The sequence below is a fragment of the Oryctolagus cuniculus genome, chromosome 9 (assembly GCF_964237555.1).
Source record: "Oryctolagus cuniculus chromosome 9, mOryCun1.1, whole genome shotgun sequence".
NCBI classification, from domain to species: Eukaryota; Metazoa; Chordata; class Mammalia; order Lagomorpha; family Leporidae; genus Oryctolagus; species Oryctolagus cuniculus.
This window is the reverse complement of record NC_091440.1, coordinates 65,706,406-65,729,474: the sequence shown is the minus strand read 5'-3', so window position 1 is coordinate 65,729,474 and position 23,069 is coordinate 65,706,406. Positions and strand designations below refer to the sequence as shown.

Genomic DNA, 23,069 nt, shown 5'->3' with positions numbered 1-23,069 from the left:
TCAACAAGACTTGAAAATATTTGTGATGTATTTCACGAACACAGCTTTATCTCTAATTAGGCAAAGCATTTAAAAAATATATAGAGGTAAAATATATTTTTTCATACTTTGCTACAACAGAATCCTTTAGTTTAGCCTCATCGCTGAGGAGACACAAACCACAGAGCGACCGAAAGGTGATTCTAAAGCCGAGCTTTTGTTTTGTGCCCAGTGAAGTTAGCTTGATGTCCTTTAATAAGGAGGAATTGGACAACACTGGGTGGTTTGAATAAGATTAATAACATCCTAATGATTTCATTCATGAAGGTAGGGATGTCCATAAGAGATTTTTAAAGATCAATTAATGAGCCGTGCTGTAGCTGTCCAGATTTGCATCTTTTCTCAGTGGATTTGGAGCTACGACTGTTGAGTGTCTTAAGAAATAAATCAGCTACACACAGATTGGATTTCCCTGGGAGACAGGTGCTGGTTAAGGATTAGCAGGTAGGGAAACATCTCAGAAAAGAAGTTCCTATTGCAATGAGCAGTTTCTATTGCAATGTTGTTTTTGCCAGTGAACTCTGAGCAAAGTAGACCTAAGAACGAGGCTTGGATGCGAATGGGGATTGTCACACAAGTGGTGTTTCCAGATTACAAGCACACCCTTCCGTCTGTAGCCAGCATTTCACCACACTTCCCCGAAGCCTGTGGAAACAGGCTGGACTGCTCCCCTGAAACACAGCCAGGGTCTGGAGTGGGAGTGTCTGTGCAGTTTCAGTGGACTCAGTAGGCAGGCAACACACACCATTCTCCTATCAGGACTCAACCGCACGATGTCCAGATTCGGGCCTTAATCGGGTGAGGCCTAGAGTCACACCCGGTGGTGTAGGTTTAAACTGACTCATGGGGGCAGGCATGTGCCCCGTGGGTAAGACACCTGCATCCCATATGGAGTGCATGAGTTGAACACTCGCCTCTGGCTGCTGCCTCAAGTTTCCTGCTACTGTGTTCCTTTGGAGGCGGCAGTGACAGCTCAGCTAATTGAGGTCCTGCCACCCATATGGGAGACCTAGATTGTGTTCCTGGCTTCCAGCTTTGGCCTGGGCCCAGTCCTGGTCATTTCAGGCATCTGGGAAGTGAACCAGCAAACAGGAAGTGCTGTTTTGTGTTCTCGGTCCCTTCTCAAATAAATTAATTAAAATAAGTTAAAAATAAAATTAAAGTAAGGTATGTTTGCAGAATTCCAAGAAGTTGCTGTAAACACTGCGCTTGGGTCTTAAACAAACAAACAAACAAACAATCTAAATCTTCATCTCCAAAGAAGAAGGAATGGGCTTAAGACTGGCAGGCAATAATCTGAACCGCCATAATTAATGCTCATAATTAATGCGTGGGGCGTGGGCTGCTGTGGCCATCTGAGAACTGTGCAGAACTGTGCCTGATTCCAGCCCACGTCACAAACCCACAGGCAGTCAGATCCAGTCCTTGTGATGAGGCTACCACGCTAGGCACAGCTGCAACTCCCAAGAGAACTGGGGACCTTCTGACCTGTGCTTTCCAAAGCAGTCTAAATAGAGGGACTTAGAAATCACACTTTATTTCTTCCTGAAAATTTAAAATTGGAAACTACTAAAAAAAGAAGGAAACATAAGACAGCAAAATTTCCCCGTATGTTTACAGAGCACTTGCAATTGCTGGAATGCGTTTGAAAACCACAGTTAATTCCCTCCAAGACCCCAGAGGCAAATGTGATGATCATTCCCATCCGGGTGAACACACACCAGTCCTCACAGCAAACCAAGTGCGGGCCTCAGGCTCCTGCTACAGATGCCTAACACTAGGAGCACAAAGAGAAATGCAGACAGACCCAGCAACAAGTCTGCTTTTTATGGAAGTTCTGAGAGTCAAATTCTGAGAGGTGACTGTAAGTGTCATTTAGAAATTTGGAATATATTTAATTAAACACTTTACTTTTGGAGATTTATTTATTTGAAAGGCAGAGTTACACAGAGAGGGGGAAAGACAGAGAGAGAGAGAGTGAGCGCTCTTCTATTATTGGTTCACTCCTCAGATGGCTGCAACTTTTTGATGGTGCTGCTTCTAAAATGATTTATTCTCAAACATGTGCATATGAAAGGCCATCAGGCCATGGAGCAGAGGTGACCAAGGGGCATGACCCTGGAAAGGGATATTTACATGACATTAAACACATGCTATCTACAAAAGAAGGAACTGATTTTACAAGTGAGAGATTAGCTCTCTCAATAAATTATGAGTATAAACATTAACGTTAATAATAAAAATAACAAACACATCAGTTGGCATCTCTGATTACTCAACCTTAGAATAAACCACAATGAAGGAAAATTAAAATTAATCTTGCATAGGAGTCTCATTTTCTCCCCAAAGTGTGAGTTATGAGTTAAATTGATACCAAACTCATTGATTTGAGGGAGAAAAAGAGGCCTAGGGCTCAAAGAGGATAACTAACTCTTTTCTCCAATTCTCAAGATTAAAACAAAAAAAAAGTGGCTTCAATTTATAGACTGTCTTTCAACAACAAAATTTCAATCATTTACCTATCAATAAGTTCCTAAATCTTCACAACAGGAATAAGTCCAAGAGTTTGACCCAGAGTCAGACCCCCGGTAGGACGCCTGCATCTCACATCTGAGTGTTTGGGTCTGAGTCCTGGCCCTGCTCCTGATGTCAGTTTCCTACATTTCGGACCCTGGGAGGCAGCAGGTGATGGTTCACGGAACTCAGCGCCCCACCCACGTGGGTGACCTGGACTGAGTTCCCAGCTTCTGTGTGGCCCAAACCCCAACTGCTGCAGACAACTGGGGACTGAACCAGCCAATAAGCGCCGACTCTGTGTCTCTCTCTGCCTCTCAAATAAATAAATTACTTTCAAATATAAAATCCTCTTGTAGAACTATAAAAATGCAACTATGAAAGGTACTGAAAAGAAGACAAAGCTGTAACTCCACCGGTGCAGGAGCTGAGGAACAGAGCGACCTGTCCACATGGACACGTAATGAGAACCTTCTGCGGCCTACAGACTTGACGGGATGCCTAGGAGCCCCAGACTGGCAGGAAGAGGCCACGGCTGTCAAGGGCTCCACAGTACCACTGAATCCTCTTCCCCATCTTCTCTCTGGAGACAGTGATGGAGACCAAGGCTGGGCAGTCAAGTAACAAAGTGCATTTCCATTCGAAGTCCCCTGCCCACCTAGAGAAGGCGAGTCTGCTACATCACATCAGTCTGACCCAAGGCTTCATATCTAAGACTGAGTAGGAAAAATTCCCTGGTGAACCAAATTAATACCCATTTAAAAAATACTTTACATGCTTCACAAATTGGAGATTTCTCTTGACCTGAGAGGATGCTGAGAGCCCTAAAATGCTTCTAAATTTGGATGGATTTGGAAACCCTCAACAGCCAACTCCAAATCTTCTATCTGGAGGCTGAATGGCCAGATTGACTCAGAAATGGCAAAAGACACCTCAATATACCAATACATAGCCTTATGAGCCCAAGGCTTACTAGAGCCGGATTCTTGTGTGGTACAAAGACTACGTCCTGGAAGGTCTGGAATCCCACCCAGGCCTGTCTTCAAGACACGTTGACAGAGAGGTCAAAACAGCAGCAGAATCCGACCAACCAGCCTCAACACCACAAAGGGACACAGGACAGCGCCTCACCCGTCCTGCGATTCTGAGTGGAGCTAGTCTGATGAAGCCCCATGTATACACCAGCGACACCAGAACCATCTTCTGCAGAGAGCAGGCTTACAGCACCGCTGGGGCAGGCTTGCCCACTAACCGCTACTATTGATTCAGTGACTGGAGGTGAGGCCCTGCCACATCCTGCACACACACATTTCTTGACCACCAAACAAATGACAAGCCGGTGCCACGGGTCCAGCTTTGGAAGCACACATAAATGTTCATGAACCATGATCAACCCTAAGGTTGCATTCAGGAAGACGTCTAAAGAAAATATAATAAACCATAACAATCAGTTTTAAAATTGCCTCCATCACATCCTATGTGCAGTAATAGAGCTAAATCTGCTCACCTGCTGTATTCCATTCATATGAACCTGATACAATTACACAATTGTGCTGACTCTGACTTTGTAGTTTCAAATTGTGATTCTTTTTTTTTTTTGTCAGAGTTAGACAGTGAGAGAGAGACAGAGAGAAAGGTCTTCCTTCTATTGATTCACCCCCCAAATGGCTGCTACGGCCGGTGCACCGCGCTGATCCAAAGCCAGGAGCCAGGTACTTCTTCTGGTCTCCCTTGGGGTGCAGGGACCAAGCACTTGGGCCATCCTCCACTGCACTCCTGGGCCACAGCAGAGAGCTCGACTGAAAGAGGAGCAATTGGGACAGAATCCAGTGCCCCGACTGGGACTAGAACCTGGGGTGCCGGCGCCACAGGCGGAGGATTAGCCTAGTGAGCCACAGCGCCGGCCTCAAATTCTGATTCTATCAAGAAGGGCAAAACCTCAAGCTGAGAGTGCAGCTGTTGACTTTGCAGCCTGTATAGGATGATTTATCCTCGTCAGTAAGATACTTAGCTTACAAAATGTAGAACTCAAGGTCTCTTCAGCTTGAGTCACATGTAGATATGATATTCATGGTGAAGAAAATAGAAAAATCTTGCAAGTAAGAGGGAATTGACTATGCTGATTAATGAGAAATCAATAACTATCTTGGTACCCAAATATTAAGTTTCTTGTAATAGGAAAATGTAACATTATAGAACTATTTTTGTTAGGTATCTGTCTTTCAAAATGCCTCCTTATAGATGGAGAATTTCTGCAAGGGGTCTTGTGATACAATTACCTTTTTAGTATCAAGCGCCAGTCTTATTGTGCCAGACTGTCTTCAAACATCAACCCTCCCACAAAGTGAAAGAAGTATAAAGACCTAAGGGGGAGGAAGCCTTGTGACCCCTTACTTGTGACTCCCCAACAACTCTGTGTTATATTCCTAGAGGAAAACATTTTCTCATGCATTCTGTGAAAGGAAAATGTGCTGTCTGACTACACAGGAAGACTGATCGCTTGCTTTCCAATTGGGAATTTCTGATATTCCACTAGAATATGCCTCACGTCCTTTAACATTCTTACTAAGGAAGTCCAACTTCTAACAGACTTTTATAGTAACAATGACCTTAAAGTAACTCTAATCACCAGTAAAGTGCCATTGGATTATATGGATATATATGTACACACACACACACACACACACACTGCATCCAGAGAATCACTTTTAAACCTTAAAAACAATTTCAAAAATATTGTAAGCTATATACTTCTAAGTATAATTAACTGGGACAAAGATCATTCCCTGTATTCCAACCTTCCTGGGAATTGTGAGTTGCCTATATTAGTGTTAGGGCCACCGTGCTTGGGGCATAATTCAGAAATTATGCTAGACTTTGCTCTGCATTTTATGATAATTTAATTTACCTTTTCCTCACTTTAAAAGGAAATTATAATTATCAATCTTGACTCACAATAAATGGCTTAAGGGCATTTCTACTTAATTTTGTTTCGTTGTAAGCCAAAAAAACCATTGATGAGTTTAAAAAAATCTCAGAGGGTGAGATCATAACTCATCAGTGCTTTCTAGCACAGACACGAATAATTTATCACGAATCCTGGTCTGAGAGTTTGGATTCACACATGGGAAATCTTACCAGCCCATGACAGAACCAAACCATTAGAAAAGGTTTGTTAAGTATTTCACATATATTGAAAGCCGAGAATGTATACGCACACAAACAATACAGACACACAGATTAACATTCTTGAAAGCAAAACTGATCACAAAGACATTTAGGGCATCATGTAAAAATGGCAGTCTTTTAAAACTACTCTTGTAAGCTTCCTTTCACTGAGACAGGTCAAACCTACACATTCTTTCATAATGCTCTCCTTTTTCTCAAATCCGATTAGAAACCAGTCACTAGCTCCTGACTGCTGAATCCTGCCAAACAAAAACAGAGGGAAGACAGAATAAGGAAAAAGAGGAAAGAGAGGGGAGGGGAAAAGCTCCTTTGTCCATTTCCATTGGGTAACTCTGTCACATACTCAAAAGAATCTCAAGATTGGTTATTTCAGTTACTTTATCTTTGGGACATTAGGAAAACAGAAGATCACAAGAATAAAATTTCTATCCCTTTCTGTTTATCACACACATGATACACTTCTCAACTTATACAGCTACCCGTGAATTCCGAGTGGATTGGCTCTTGTCCACCTCAGAAATACTTTTATGCTACTACTAATGGCAAAGTCTTTGAGGCACAGGGATCAACCCTGTCCCTGAGGCTTAGGCGGGGCCTGGGCTTGGGCAGGGAAAAGGTAGAGAACTGCCAATTGAGCCTACAGCAGACTAATGCAGAAAATGTCAATGTAAATCGTTAATAGACTATAAACCAACACACACACACACCGCTATTATTGATGAAAATAATAGTGGTAACTAATATTTTCAATGTCGATTGTTTTGATACACACACCAAAAATATAACTATAGGGATGAAAATCTACAATGAGTAGATGACTGCAGGTCTTTACCAAAGAGCTTGGCAGGAGACCCTCCACCTCCCCAATCCTACCCTACTGGACCTGTGAGAAGGCCTACTTGCACCCTCCATCATTTCTACCCTGCATAGGAAATCAAGCTGATTTTTTTTTCACGTTTAGAATTTCTCATTTATTTTAAAACCTTAAAGAGAATATTTTCTTTCTCAGAATGGACTATACTCTGCAGAGTTACTTTAATTTGACTGATAGAGCAATTTAAATGAACATATTCATTAGCATTTCTTAAGAGAGGTTGACACTTAAAAGCATGCTTTATATCCATTCAACAGTTCAAACACATGTATGACGTCAACGTTTCACTACAACACAGTTACTGGAATGAAGCTTGATGTTACCTCTGGGACTCCTAATTTTCGGCAGGCTTCCAAAAAGTTTTCCACATTTCTTCTGCATTTGGCCATGCTGAGTTTGGGCTACGGATACAAATATACATAAATAGTGAATTAGAAAAGACAAAGAATTTTAATAACAGGTTAAATTCTTAAACTTTATATGGGGCACAAATAACATGTTTATCACAGAGACAGAAAATAATACAACAGCAAATAAGAACACTAAAAATTACCCATCTAGAGATAAAAATCGTTGGGTTGTATTCTTCTAGACATTGTGTATATGTGTGTATATGTATTTTACTGTGTGTGTATATATGTACATGACACATTTTACTGGTATGAAAGGTTTTCTACAAATATATATATGTATATATACATGCATCCACATATACACATACAGATATAGTTTTTATAGAATATTATTACTGTTGTATGACTTAATTAGTTCCTAAAATATACCATAAATATCACATTTCCCATCAACAAGTATATTTCTAAATGAGAGCTTTAATTCACCAGGTTAATTAATCTCTTTCCCACTCAAGCCATGCATTTAATGAGAAAGAAGCAACATAAGGTAAATGCACTAAAAACACATATGTTCAGGACTTAACCAAAATTTTTTCACAACTGAGTTAACCTTGGTTATAGATGACCTTGAAGGTGCAGGATGGATAAGAAGTACATTTAATTCAGATGCTGTAATTTCTACATTGTGAGCTGTAAACATTTTCCTGCTAAATTTGACTGTTCTGATCTTAGTTCCCTTGAAAAAGAACGCAAGAACCATGAGTAAACTCAACAGTCTAGATGTAGGAGCCATGTTTTATGAAGACTGACCATAGCCTGTTAAGAGTGAAAGTGAACTTGCTTGTACTCTATCTCATCATTAAATTCTGATTTTACACAGCATTTATTAAAAAAAAAAGAACAACAACACAAGTACTCCTCCCTTACCCATTACCTCAAAAATAAATAAACAGAAGCCTATTCCCATGTGGAAGGATTTTATTTTCAGGCTAAATAAGTATTCTCCACTGTGGCTGGCCACAAAGTTGTACCCCTCAATCTAACTTATAAAGATGTGACAAGCAGCTACCTGGGTGATTTTGCCTACCTCCCTGGTATGTTTTAGGACAATGTCATTGCATTAGGCTTCGTGCAAGCAGAAGGACCAGACAGAAGACATGTGACATGGAGCACCAGAAGAATGGGGTCTGGCCCTGGCAGACAGGACACCAAGAGGCATTTCAGCACGCCAAGACTCCAGCATTTGCCTCTTTGATGGTCTAGGCCCACTCTCTTTCTTCACCTATGTAGGATGTAAAAGAGTCTATTCTGAAACTCCAAAGATGTCCAACATCATTCAAAATACCTAGGTCAGCCCGGAAGAAGCCAGTGGAAAAATATGTTTGAAGCTACAAAAGATAATTCAGTACCTCTGGGAGTAAGGGACTGAACTCTAGATTCTAAGATTGAAAGCTAGATTCAGATAGAGAAATATGTGCAACACATACAATAGTTAAAGGTTCAACCTCATCATTGGCCAAAGCATCAAAGTTACACAAAAAGTCAACCATTACACCAGTCATACTAATTAGGATGCCAAAGTTTTTTGCTTATCAAATTCTTAAACATTAAAAAATTTAATTTTTCTAAGGAGTAGAATCTTAGCATATTGAGAATGATAGTGATTCTGTTCAACACTATGGTCACTCAGTTTGGCATAAAAATGGACAACATTAGTTTCATAAGTAAAAGATGAGAATGTTGAATCCTGCCAGAGTACCAGCAGACAAGACAGTCTCCCCCACTGTTGCTGGTGCAGACACAACAGATCCAATCATATTTATTACTGACTCTATACCAGATACTTGATGATCAGAGATAGAACTGTGAAACCCAAAGCACTCATGGCTGTGGGTGATCCTGTACCTGGCCGGGGGGTGGGGGTGGGGGTGGGGGTGGGGGTGGGGGTGGGGGGGGTGTCTCCCTGCCCAGGCAGGAGGTTGAGAGGGCGTGGCACACCACACCTCCCAGGAAGGACCTCACAACCTGACTGCTGGCAGCCGGTGGCAGTCCCAGGCATTTTTCCCCACCCCCGCACTCCCTGTTAAAGGGCCCTGTGATTGCCATTCAGGTCTCTGGTGCTCTTGTTGCTTCTTGCTGAAGGAACACCATTGCCCCACCATCCCGGCAGTGTGTGGGCCTCAAGGTTAGAGCCCACTCATAGTCACTTAGCTCTAGTGTACCGCAAGTATTAGCAAACTAAAGGAAACCATGACACAGGAGGGTTCCTAGTTGTGATGGGGTTGCTATGAGGGGACAAAGAGTAACAAGGAAGCTCAGCTCTCAAGGGCCAGGAGTGGTTTGCCTCCTCTAAATGCTGTGATGGAGGAGAGCTGGGAGAGAAGACCCTGAAGGGCTGAGGAGACTGGGGAGGGAGCAGCTTTCAGGGCAGGCAGCCCCCTGTGGCATGCCGGGAATGGAGAGCAATGCAGATGGATGGCAGCAGGTTCTAGGGCCACAGGGGGGATGGGCGTGGTCAAAAACGGATTCAAGGAGCTCAATGAAGAATGTTTAATTTGTTAATAATATAGCTGCATATTTTTAGTTTTTTTTTTTTTTCTATTGAGAGAGAGAGAGACAGAAATCTCCCATCTGCTGGTTCACTCCCCAAGCACCCGCAACAGCCATGGCAGCCATGGCTGGGCCAGGCCAAAGCGAGGGGCTGGGACCTCAATCTGGGTCTTCCATGTGGATGGCAGGGACCTGACAACTTGAGCCATCACCTGCTGCCTCCATGGCGTGGAAGCCGGAATCAGGAGCAGAGCTGTGACTGAAGCCCAGGCATCTCCAGTGGTGTCGCAATCACTACTTGGCTGCCTTGCAAACCGCATTTCTAACGATAGTTCCTACACATATTGTTATACTCTAACATGTGTTACACGCTATTCTATTTTTATTTGCTTATTTTTTAAAGATTTTTATTTATTTATTTATTTGAAAAACAGAGTTACAGAAAGAGAAGGACAGACCCAGAGAGATCTTCCCTCTACTGGTTCACTCCCCAGATGGCCAAAACGGCAAGGGCTGGGCCAGGCTGAAGCCAGGAGCCAGGAGCTTCTTCTGGGTCTCCCACGTGGGTGCAGAGGCCCAAGCACTTGGACCATCTTCCACTGCTTTCCCAGGCACATTAGCAGAGAACTGGATTGGAAGTGGAGCAGATGGAACTGGAACTGGTGCCCATATGGGATGCGGGTGTCACAGAGGAGGGTTAACCTGCTACACCACAATGCTGGCCCATCCGTTACTTTAGTACAAAACGTAGGTGAAATGTGTCTAAGTTATTAAAATGAATATTTCAAAGATTTTCAATGACATTGGGAAATTTAAGTTTTGATAGCAAGGTGTAAAACTAAATAATATATGTGAGAAACAATTAAAATAACTCAAATGTTCAAAAACGTTAGTAGTAAAGATGACAAGTGTTAACAGTGGTTGACTTTGGATAAATCATGAGTTATTTTTATTCTGCTTACTTCTATTTTCTCCTTTTCCACAATCAGGCATTATTTGCCTTTTTTTTAGTTTAAAAAATTTTACTAAAAAAAGGAAAAACGGTAAAACCAAAACATTTCTAAAAGACCCTAACCTTTTTCCTAAAGAATTAATATAGTACAAGGGTACTTCAAAAATTCATGGAAATACATATTATGAAGACTGTGCAGTGTTCCAAAATTTTTTTGCTCCAAAATAAAGTTTTACTTCCATTTTTCCACGAACTTGTTCAAGTACACCTGCATACAAAGAAATATAGACACACAGTTGGCAGTGTCCTCTTACATCTTATAAAATGATGACAGCACACTCAAGTTGGAGGTCAAGGAGTCTACAGCATCTCATCTTTAATTCAAGACAAATTATTAACTGAAAAGCTGCCATGCAGCTCAGAAAACTTCATAGCAGCTTGATCTGCATTTGGGGAGGACACTGGGAAGTTTCCTACGGGACCCCGGGACAGAAGCACTGTCCTGCATTGGGGCTGCCAGGGACAGATTTAGAACAGAAGACAAAGAGGTTGCTCCTCCCACCACGCTCTAAGGGAAAACAAGAAGGGTGTGTGTGTGTGTGTGTGTGTGTGAATGTTTGGAAGGAAACTATGCTGAATATTACAGAAAGGAAACAGACAATTGAAATGGTATCATCAGCTAATTTCTCCTGCTGTCAAGAGAAAAGAGAAAAAGTAGGACAAGTAATTGCATGGTACAGCCTTCCTGGAGGAGGGGCCCCTGCAAGAGGGTTTCACCAGAGCTGTCACCCAGCACAGTGATGACACAGTACATTAGGAACACGTGCCTTAGCATTGGGGCTTCTGAATTTTAACAATCTCATATATAATACACACACACATAACATATATATAAATGATCACAACAGAGGCTTACATCTGAGTGTGTATCATGTAGCACCTCATCGCATCCTCACAAAAACATTTCCATGATAGAGAAGAGCAAATCACATTAAACAGAGGATGAACAACTCACCCCCAAATCATACGGCTTTCAGAAGTGGACCTGGAATTTTAATCCAAACCATACATCCTTAGCACCTCAACTCTGCCTCTCTAAACCAATAGCAACCATGGGGAGCGGAAATCCTCCTGCCTTCATCAAGGCCCCACGGAGGCTCCAGAGACAAGCTGCGGTCTGACCCCTCCACTGTCAGCTGAACAACTGATGACGGTGGCACACATCTGGCTCCTAACACGCTCTGTGTCATCCGGGATGAGGATCTCCCAGGCAACCTGGATCTCCCCGACCAGGGAGATGAGGATGTGGGGGGGGGGGGGGGGCAATAATGGAGTCTTCCCCTGCCCTCTCCCAGCATGTCAGAGCTCAGCGACTGATGGAAGAATTGTTGAACTCACCACTGGCCAACCCACCTCTGGCCTCACAGGTTATCTCATGGTATTTCCCATGGACTCTGCACCTTTTCAGAGCTATCCTAAAACCCCCAATGATGAATCAAGGAGAGAGAGACTCCAAGCAGAAGGGAAGCTACCAACTATCAAAAGCTTTCTGCCAAGACTTCTCACTGTTGAACTGCATGAAAGAAAGGAACTGGTATGTTCCCAAAGTATTAAAGTCAGCATCTCAATCAGGAGTTTCTTTAAATTTGACATGTGAGATAGTATTGTTCTGTTACTCACGTATGATTTTTTTAAATATTCTCCCTTTCTACAGTGAAAATGTGCTTCAGACCCATACTGTTGTTCCATTTCTCTTTTTCTACTATTTGGGGTCCAACAGAAAGGATCTAAGTAGCATCCTACAGATCACTTTGGCATCCTTAACCAACAATATTGTGCAAACAGAGAGTGTCTCTTTAAGCGGTGTTACTTACAACTGCTGGTGAGGGGACATGGATGCTTGCTACGGACCGCGGGCGAATGTGGTTGACCAGATGGCAGAGCACGACACCATCCATGAGCGCAGCCCCCAGGTCTTCGTGGAGACTCACCTTCAGTCGCATCTCAATGCTCTGTGGAGGAGATCAGAAGGAAGTCAGCTGCTATCCACAGGGAGGCAGCCGAGGCAAAAATACAGCGCCAGGTACATAGGACCAGAGACGATAATTTCATCACGCGAGATAAGGGTAAGAATGCCTGGAAAACACTGACGCTATTTAAGTCTTTTCAAACAGCATCCAAAATCCCTCTACATAAAGACAATTTCAGTTGCATCTAAAAATTTTAATTAGGGGTTGGTGGTGTGGCACAGCAGGTTAAGGCACCGCTTGTGATGCTGGTATCCTGTATCAGAGTGCAGGTTTGAGTCCCAAGTCCTGACTGCTCCACCTTGGATCCAGTGTCTGGGAAGGCAACTGGAGAGGGCCCAAGTCCTGGATGCAGCTGCTGGCTCCTGGCTTTTGCAGCCATTTGAGGAGTGAACCAGCAGATAGAAGATCTGTCTCTCCCTCTTTCTCTGATGTTCTGCCTTGCAAATAAATAAATCATTTTTAAAAAATAGATTTTTCCATCAGTATAATGAAAGAAATAATGAAATTACTTCTTGCAGCCAACGTTTCCTCAGCCTTGGTTATGAAAATTAAAATGCAAAACCAAACCTGATGGGTCTGGGATAGCCTGCATGGGATAGAAGAGGAATTAAGAGATGCTTGTCTCATGGTCTGTTTTAGTTGAGAAATCAATATGTGATCTTTAAAAATACTTGCACTTTTAGCTTTGAAATCCTTCTAGATTCATGTGTATATCTAAGAAATAACAGATCCCATGGACCCTTGGCCTAGTTTTCTCCAATGGTAACAATTTTCAGAATAATGGAGATATTGACATTGACCGTCAAGATAAGCGATGTTTCAGGGGTGGTGCTGTGGCACTGTGGCACTGTGGCACAGTGGGTTAAGCCACTGCTGGCAACACCGGCATCCCATTCGGCTCCTTCAATTTCTGGATGCTCTTTTGAATCAGCTTCTTGATCACTAGAAGGTAGTGGAAGTTGGCCCATGTACTTGAACCCCTGCCAACCATGTGGGAGACCAGGATGGGATTCTTGGCTTCTGGCTTAGCCCTGGCTGCTGCAGCCATGTGGGGAGTGAAACAGCAGATGAAAGATCAGTCTCTCTCTCTGCCTTTCATTATAAATAAATAAATCTCTTAAAAAAAGATACACAATGTTCCCGTCACAGGATCCCTCCTATTGCTGTTTCACAACCCCACCCATTCCCTCCCTCCCCAAGTACTTCTTTGGCCCTGCTCCCTCTCCCCTTTTCTGCTGGGCCTCCCACGTCAATAATGTCAGATCACTTGTTATACTTCCACAGGCCCCTGAGGCTCTGTTCAGCTACTTCCTCCCTGTTTCACAGTCCTGTTCATATTAGACAATCTGTTTCCTTCTTACAGTTTCATTCCAGTTCTTTCCTTTGTCACCTTAATTCTGCTGCGGAACCCATCCGCGGGCTTTTTAGTTTGGACAACGTACTCTCCAGTCCTGAATTTCCATCTGGGTCTTCTTTCGGTCTTCTAGTTCTTTGCTGAAACTTTCTAGCTCTTTGCCGCAGTGTTCTATTTTTTCTCTTTCCAGTAACGATGTTCCACATTGCCAGGTGAAGCACTTTTATCATGGCTGCTTTAAAATATCTGCCTGACAATTCAAAACATTTTTATCTTATCGGTGTTGTCATCTGGGGAGTGTCTTTTTTTCTTTCAGTTTGAGATCTTCCTGGTCCTTCATGTGATGAGCAGCTTTTGTTGTAAACTTGGACACTCCTGTATTACGTTGTGAGACTCTGGATCCTACTTGGATGTCTCTTTTAGCTGTCTATGTTTTGGGTCATAGCAGAGCCAAGGGTTCCAATCAAGTTACTCCCAGATGGATGTAGAAGTCCGGGCTTCCCATGCGGTCCCAGTTGGCCAGCGGGGAGGGGGTGAAGGTAAATGACTCTTTCCTTTCCTTTTCCTTTTCCTTTCCTTTCCCTTTTCCCTTTCCTTTCCCTTCCCTTTTTCCTTTTCCCCCTTTCCTTTCCTTTCCTGTCCTTTCCCTTCCTTTCCTTTCCTTTCCAGTCCAGAGGTCTTTTATTTATTTATTTTTTAGCACTTGTTATGCCATGAATTCCTAGGGAGTGGATTCCAGCAGCTCAGGCTCCCTTCCATTGGTTCTGATGAAGTGGGCTTCTCTGGGTGGAGCAGGCTGGCGCTACTAAAGTTCAACCCAGGTCTTTGGCTTCTCTTTGGCTTCTTTCTTTTTCTGACCATTTTCCTTCACGTGTTTCAGGAAGCTGTCTCTGCTCTTAGAGTGCTCAATATGTTCAATACGCATTCTTATTCTCTTGCCAAGAGTCTTGCCCTTCACTTGTTTGTTTATAATGCCAACAGCATGCTGGGTAACACGGTAGACTCTTCCAGTGTTGCCATGGTGACATTTATGGGGCCTTCCTTTGTAAACAGTACCCATTCCCTTGATGTCTTACAATGTCACCTTTCTTGTAAATGCATGGGTATGTGGTCAAAGGAACAACTCCAGCTTTCTAAGAGGCCTGAGAGCACGTATTGGGTATCTCTCCTCTTTCCCTGTGTGTTCGTCTTCTTGGCGAATTCCTGGAAGATGGCAGTTCCGGCTGAAAGGAAGGGGAAGATGACTCTGACTGCTGGGTGAGGGTGGAATTCCAGGTCCCCTAGTCTCCATTAAGACTGTGGGAACAGACTGGCCTCCGTAGCAACCGCTGGTGATGAAATCCTGGCTCCTGACTTGGTCTTCTGTGAGATGTCTCATCCAGGGGAGAAGATTAGCCTTCTGACTAGGCCTTTCCTGGTGTGGGTAGGGTAGGACTGTGGCATTTTTCTCTGCTATTTAGCTAGAGTAGAGTTGACTGTCTAAAAGTTTTGTCTTGCTAGAAGGCCTCTCTCCTCCTTGTTCAGCTAAAAAAAATTTTTGTTGGTTTGTTTTTCAAAATCTGTGCCCACTAGTGATTCCAATGATTTAATTTCTCAGTCTCAGACATAGGCAGCAACAAAAAAATCCAGCGAGCTTACTACCATGTTGTTCCTCTCATCTCCAGGACCTTAGCTGCTCTCCTCCCTGTCATCACTTTTCAGTGTTCGTCTGTGTATTGTGTATACAGCGTCTGGGGTACTGGTGTACTTAGTGGAAGCAGGAGGGAAGAGCATATCTGCTCCATCCCTGGGGAAGAAGAAGCGACCAGTTTTAAATCATGAAATGAAAGTTTGCAATAGACGCTCGTTTAAACCAGATAATAGCCGACACAAGGACAACTTAATTTGGTGATCGGTAAAAAAACAAAGACTTGAAAAAACAGTGCACAGAATAGTGTTAAATCTTCAGAACTGTCCTATGTGTAGATACCTCATTTTGTTAGGCATTCTTGCAGTCTCTAATTTTGTATCACTAAACATAAATGATCAACATGACCCATAATTAAGGGTGTCACACTTCAAGAGATATATCGTAGCTTCCATCTAAGCTTGCTGTATCTTGAAAAGTTTCCCTTTCAAGTTTACAGCACATCCAAATACTATGGGCAAATGAGGACATATGACTTCCCCTAGTGCTTGGTGAAGCAACCAGAGGGGCTCCAAGTGGAGGAAAGAGGTTGCTGTTTTTCAGTTCTTTCCTCCTGACTACCTGCTCGCCACGCAGAAAATGTCACCTGCAATAACAAACAGGCTCATCTATCTGAATTCAATTTGACTAAGCTTATTTGTACAACTCATTGCCCTCTGCAGTTCTGCATTTGTGCTTCTTTTTATTTACTGTATGTTCCCAATAGACTACAGACTTTGGAATGGCAGGGGTCTTCCTCCTAGATTTATCCTCTGGAATGCCACCTGGCAGAGAGAGGCAGTCCATACACATTTCTCACTGAGGGATTTAACATGAAACCTACCTCTTTCGAGAGGTCTGCCTATGCTCTTCTTGTTTGTAGCTATGGAACTTCCCTATGAACCTAAAGAACTTATGTCGCCATTCACAATGTGCTGCCTTTGGTAACAACCAGTGCACTATTCCTTGGGAACTGACCCTTGTGCTGTTATTTAACCTTCCATACAGAGCTGTTCTTTGGTATTTGTGGGGGATTGGCTCCAGGATCCCCCCACAGCTTCTAAAAATCCGTGGATGATCTAGTGCTTTATATAAAATGCTGTAGTATTTGCATGTAACCCACATACATAATTTTGTATGTTTTATGTCCAGATTACTTATAATACCTAATCCAAAGTAAATTCTATGTGCATAGCTGCTAGGCTCTACTGTGTAGGGAAAAACAAACAAACAAAAAAGGTCTGTACATTTCCCTACAGATGCAATTGGGTTGTTTTTCTTAACAGATATATTTGATCTGTGGTTATGTGATTCTGCGATGTGAGGCCCACAGTTACACAGAGCTGGCTGTATTTATTTCTGATCTTCCTAAGCAGACACAAAGACAGTGAAGGCAGACAAATACTTATAAAGTGCCCACCAAGAACTAAGAAATATCACAAGGAATTAGCCACGGTCCCTGCTTGACCAGGGACCATGCTTAAAACCTTAAGCTTTTTAAAACTTCAAATCTTCGATGGCACCCAGTGTAAGACTGTATCCTGGGTTTGCCCATTAAATGATTTAAAAGTTCTGACCAAGTCAGGGTACAAAGTGAGGAAAATGGGACACATCTTTACATTAGTGGAATATTATTCATGAGTGATAGTTTTTAAAGTAGACCTGAATTCAAACAGAACTAGCATTTACACATATGCATGAACATTTCCACTTAGATCCCTCACAAAGCTAGATAGTAAAACTGTCTTTGTAGCACAGGAAGAAACAGGAGCCCTGTGTTGCTAACTGATTTACCCAATATCAGTTAGTACGTGACCTAGCTGGATTTCTTCAACGATTTATTTACTTATTTGAAAGAGTGGATGGAGGAGGGGGGATTTTTCTGCATCCACTGCTTCACTATCCAACTACCTGCAATAGCTGGGGCCAGACACAACAAGGAACCAGGAATCAAACTTGTATCCTCATGTGGGTGGCAGGAAGCCAAGAACTTGAGCTACCAGCTGCCACCTCCCAGGTGCATTAGCAGGAAGCTGGATCAGAAGCAGACGTGGGACTCAATCCCAGGCACTGCAATAGGAGATGTGGATGTCCCAAGTGGTGGCTTAGCCCACTGTGCCAAAAAACCCACCCCCCAGCTGGATTTGAAACTAAAATTGCTTACACTGCTTCAAAGTCTCTCTCTCTCTTTTTTTTTTTTAAGATTTATTCATTTATTTGAAATGCAGAGTTACAGAGAAAGAGCTCGATCTTCCATCCACTGGTTCACTCCCCAAATGGCCACAACGGCCAGGAGGGCTGGGCCAGGCCAAAGCCAAGAGCCAGGAGTTTCTTCCAGGTCTCCAACGTGGGTGCCAAGGGCCCAGGATTTGGACCATCCTGTGCTGCCTTCCCAGGCCACTAGCAGGGAGTTGGATTGGAACTGGAGCAGCTTGGATGTGAACTGGCACCCATAAAGGATGCCGGTGTCGCAGGCAGTGGCTTGTTCCACTACCCCACAATGCCAACCCTTAAAGTCTATTTTTTAAAATGTTTGTTTATTTTTATTTATTTGGAAGGCAGAGCAACACAGACAGATAGGGATTTTCAATTTGCTGATTCACTCACCAAATGCCCTGGGAAGGGCTGACACCGGGAGCATGGAACTCAATCCTGGTCTCCCACATGGGTGTCAGCTGCTGCCCCCAGGGTGTGCATTGGCAGGAAGCTGGGTGGGAAGCAGAGCAGCTGCATTCCAGTATGGGATGCAGGCACCCAAGCAGCAGCCTGACTCCCTGTACCACACCACCTGTCCTCGGGCTCTGTTTTTCAGTTCTGAAAATTCCTGTTTGGTCGCATGGTATTTTGGGTACCTCACGGAGTTGTCCCACCAGCTCTTGTTCTTCTCTCATCTGCTCCATCTTCCTCCGAATTGTGAATTGCGGGTCTATAGACTCCAGATTTCTCTGAGGTCTGAGAAACACTACAACAGATAAAGGGAAAAAAAACACCGCCTTTAGGTCGTGCCCTCTACAGGTTGCCAGGCAGGGCTATTCATATTTAAATTAAACAAAGTCTCCTTTTGAAAAAAAAGTGATTTATCCCTCAAGCAAAGAAATCAGGATTACAGAGAAAGTTTGATTTGAATATTCTAAAGAAGACTATCACTTAAATTATCCTGGGTTCTGTGGACTAAGCAGCTGGGTTTTTGGCAGGTTTTGGCTCATGATGGCGACCATTCCAGGGGCTCTGCCTCTCTTATCTGCCCACTGCTGTCACGCTAACTTTAAATTTACACTCACAATCCTTTTATTGAATTCTGATAATTTCTGTCCAATAAGAAGACTGTTGGAACTGCTTTACAGTTTAAAAATAAGCACAGGTTAATGCTGTGGGGTAACACTTTTTATGAACCTGGGTTAAGAGCTACGTGGTTCTATATGGTTCCCATTTGAATGAGGAGGGAAAATTCTGCCTTCCACCACGTCACTGACAAAGACGTCCCCAAAGCCAGCTCATGAGAGAGGAGCGGACACTCCTTTTAGAAGGTTGGCAAGAAGAGACAGCTTCAGAGATCACGCCGTTGGCTCGGGCTCTTGACATTTTAACCACCAAGAATAGTAACGACCGCGTTCTCCGGGAAAGGAGGCCCCAAAGTGCCTGCTCTTAACCTCTGAAGGAGAACTTCTTTCACAGCCCAATCAAGATGTCAAAAACAAAAAATCTATACATGGAAGGGCAATTACAGCAGGGGCTTTAATTCAGGTTTTTATGCTAGCAAGCCCAGGGCAGTCTTAAAACTTGAACTTTTGTTCTTCCTAGAGATTTTTATCCTAGACTGCCAACATTCCCTGCACAAAGAAGGCAGCAAAGAGCTGTCAAAAGCCGAATTTGGCGCCCCCTGTGGAGGAGGAGTCCTTTGGGACATTTTGGACACAGAAGTCCAATTTCAGATATCAGTATTATATAGGAGGCTGCATTGGCACAGTGTAATTACAGAAACTTCAACCGCTAGAATTTAAACATCATATTTGAACAACAATTTAAATCACATAAGAAGGGTATGCGACTTTTATTCTATCCTGACAAACACTTCCTATGGACTAGTTCAGAAACTATTTCAATGTATTTGGTTTTTAAAAATTAAAGATGATTTGCAAATATACTTTGAATAAAAAGGAGTTCCTGTGTCTACTCCATATAATTACATATCCTGCGCTCACCTAAGTATATCATTTTAATTTGTACCTTCCTATGTTCTTTCTCCATCAGCTCTACAGTGTTTGGCTCAGCATTCCGATGCTCGACGGGCTATTAGAAAGTGGACACATCCTTAGTCCCTGACTCACAGTTGCTGGAGAAAAGAGGACGCTCTACCCCATGAGGCCATCTGCCTTGGGGAACCTCAGAGAGGAGTAAGCCTGGGCCTTCGTGTCTCTGCTGGAAGCTACCCAAGGAATCTCAGGCAGAAACTGCCAGAGGCACCTCACAAGAGGACTTTCATGGAGGCCCAGGAAAACCAAACCACACAGGAAGCAAGCCCAGTCGTTGAAAAACCAAAGTCGAGGCCCGCAAAAGGAGGACAGCGTGGGCAGAAAGGAGGAGACGGAAGTTTCACAGAGCAAAGGGCTATGAGACAAACGAAGCAGCATGCAGCAAGTGGAGAACGTGTCAAACTTGCCTCTACTGCACCTCGACAAAAACAAAGCAAAAGAAATCTCCCCAACGAAGCGCAGCTCTGGGAAGAGAAATATATTTAAATGTAAGACCGAGAAATAATCCGCACCCCCAAAGTCACCAAATTTACCAAAAAAGTCAAGGAATGTGGCCAGAGCTGGGTAGTACACACAGACGCCAGCAAGGGGCGCTGCAACACCGTTTAAAAGAACGTAACCGTTTTCTTTGGTGGTATAGCTTTCCCTTGCCTTTCTTCTGGGGATAATTTATCTAACAAGGCAAGCTTCATATTTTCAATGTGTTTTTACTGGCAGGATCCATTGCAACTATGAAGCTATCAGGAAGTTAAATGAACCATGGGCTTTTGTTGAACTGCAGACAATCTGAGTCTCCATGAGATATCAGGATAACGCAGAGCTGTCTTTTGATTTCCTGGTGTTGCTTTTAAATTCCTGCGCATCTAAAAAATACAAGATGCATGCTTGAGTGTTTGCTCTATGACTGTTCCACAATCAAAAAGTGTTCCCAAACATCTGAATTGTAGTTTTTAAAATGAACAGCTCAGGGGCCGGTGCCATGGCTCACTTGGTTAATCCTCCACCTGCGGCACCGGCATCCCATATGGGCACCGGGTTCTGTCCCAGTTGCTCCTCTTCCAGACCAGCTCTCTGCTGTGGCCCGGGAAGGCAGCGGAGGATGGCCCAAGCACTTGGGCCCTGCACCCACATGGGAGACCAGGAGCAAGCACCTGGCTCCTGGCTTCGGATCGGCACAGCGCGCCAGCCATAGCGGCCATTTGGGGGGTGAACCAATGGAAGGAAGACCTTTCTCCCTGTCCCTCTCTCTCTCACTGTCTAACTCTATCTGTCAAATAAATTAAAAAAAAAAGTAAAATGAACAGCTCAAACACGTAACAAATTATTAGAAATAACTATATTACTACCCATTTTCTAAATGTATTATACACTATGGAATATATGAGAAATGAAAACAAACTTTAGGCTCATAAGAAATTTATTAGCTTATTTTTCTGGGTTTGTTATGACAGTGATTTTAGGTAGCTCTATTTTTTTTTAAGATTTATTTATTACTTAAAAGTCAGTTACACAGAGAGAGGAGAGGCAGAGAGAGAGAGGTCTTCCATCTGATGGTTCACTCCCCAACTGGCTGCAATGGCCAGAACTGCACCAATCCAAAGCCAGGAGCTTCTTCCCAAGGACTTGGGCCATCCTTCACTGTTTTCCCAAGCCATAGCAGAAAGCTGGATCGGAAGTAGAGCAGCCGGGTCTTGAACCGGTGCCTATATGGGATGGAGGTGCCCCAGGCTAGGGCATTAACCCGCTGCGCCACAGCGCCAGCCCCAGGTAGCTCTAATTTTAAGCTAACTCTAATTAGTTACATTTTTTTTTCTTTCGAGTAATATTTAAATCATAAATCCTGTGACCAAGTCTTCAGGAAATTCATCTATGGAAGAATTATTGTGGTTTTCTTAATTCCATAGTGCTACATTTAAACATCCCCCTTACTTAATTTAAGAGAATACAAGTTGAACTTGAGGCTAAAAGACTACATTAAGAAGTAGCCCTACATTGAACTAATGCTTTTTTGTAAAACAACTTATTTATTTATTTATTTACACTCCAGAGGGACAGGCAGAGCTCCCGTTCATTCTTTCCTTAAATGCCTGCAAGGGCTGGAGATGAGCCAGGCCACAGGCAGGAGCACTCCAGGACGCCCAGGTGGAAGGCAGAAACCTCATCACCTGAGCCATCACCTGCTGCTTCCCAGGGCCTGCATTAGCAGGAAGCAGGAGTCAGGAGACAGGATTGGAACCCAGACACTCCAGTGGGGAAAGCAGGCATCCTGACCTGCACAGTAGCTGGTAGGCCAAACACCACTCCCAGCACCTCCTTTCAAGCCACATGCTACCCTGATTGTTTAAGTGTAATTTAAAAGGGGGGTGGTCAGGAGAGTGAGTGTGAGTGGTTGCATCTCTGTGTACTCAAGAAGAGACAGAGGGTAGGTGATTTAAAACATCGGGGGAGAATTAAACGTTTAATTACTATACGTCAAATAACTAACACTGACATGAAAAAAAAAGTAAATTGTTTGTAAGTGTAATTATTTCGCAGACGTGACAAATTTGCAAGCACGGCTCTGCAGAGAATGATGAGCACGCTCACACAGAACATCAAGTTCATCCTGCTGGGCTGGGCCAGCATGTGGCACAGCGGGCTGGGCCACCCCTCAGGATGCCAGCATCCCGTATCAGAGTGCTGGTTCAAGTCCTTGCTACTCCGCTTCCAATCCAGCTCCCTGCTAACGTGCCTGGAAAGGCCCTGGAAGATGGCCCAAGTGCTTGGGGCCTGTCACCACGTGGGAGAGCAAGTTGGATTCCTGGCTTCTGGTTCTGGCTTGGCCCAAGCTTGGCTGCTGTGTGGCCATTTGGGGAGTGAACCAATGGATAGAGGATCTCTGGTTCTGTCTCTCCTCCTTCTCTCTCTGTTACTCTGATTTCAAGTAAATCTTTAAACACAAACAAGCAAAGACTCAAAAAAAAAAAAAAAATCCAAATCCATCCTTGCAGGTACTGGTCAAGTTCCACTGATGTTCCCATTGTCTCTGCCTTTTCCTTCCCTGTCCTCCCAGGCTCACGGCCAAGCGAAGCACCCTCCTATGAATGCATGAAACTTTCTCATGTCCAAAACTCTCACCCCTTTTTGTCTGATGACACAGACATATCTGCCCCCATCACAAACCTGTTAGCTTCTGCTGCCAACTGGTTCTCCTCCACCTCTGTACCACAAAACAGAGAGTGGGGCAGGATGAGTTTGTTGAATGAATAAACGAAATGGGTGTTTCAAAAGCTGCTTCTTTTGAAGCTCATGCTAT

At 43.5% G+C, this 23,069-nt stretch overlaps 1 protein-coding gene across 5 annotated transcripts in view; it reads right to left on the bottom strand.

Moving 5' to 3' along the window:
- Positions 1–23,069, bottom strand: part of LRCH1 (leucine rich repeats and calponin homology domain containing 1) — a 211,699-nt gene that overhangs the window by 13,427 nt on the left and 175,203 nt on the right. For 4 of the 5 annotated variants that reach the window (XM_051832282.2, XM_051832281.2, XM_070048799.1 and 1 more), the window contains 3 exons: positions 18,374–18,483; positions 12,346–12,483; positions 6,940–7,017 (listed from right to left, as the gene is read on the bottom strand). In XM_051832282.2, the coding sequence (XP_051688242.1) occupies positions 6,940–7,017; positions 12,346–12,483; positions 18,374–18,483 (326 nt within the window). Of the gene's footprint in view, positions 1–6,939; positions 7,018–12,345; positions 12,484–18,373; positions 18,484–23,069 lie in introns of those variants that run through there. The other variant, XM_070048801.1, reaches the window with a different exon arrangement.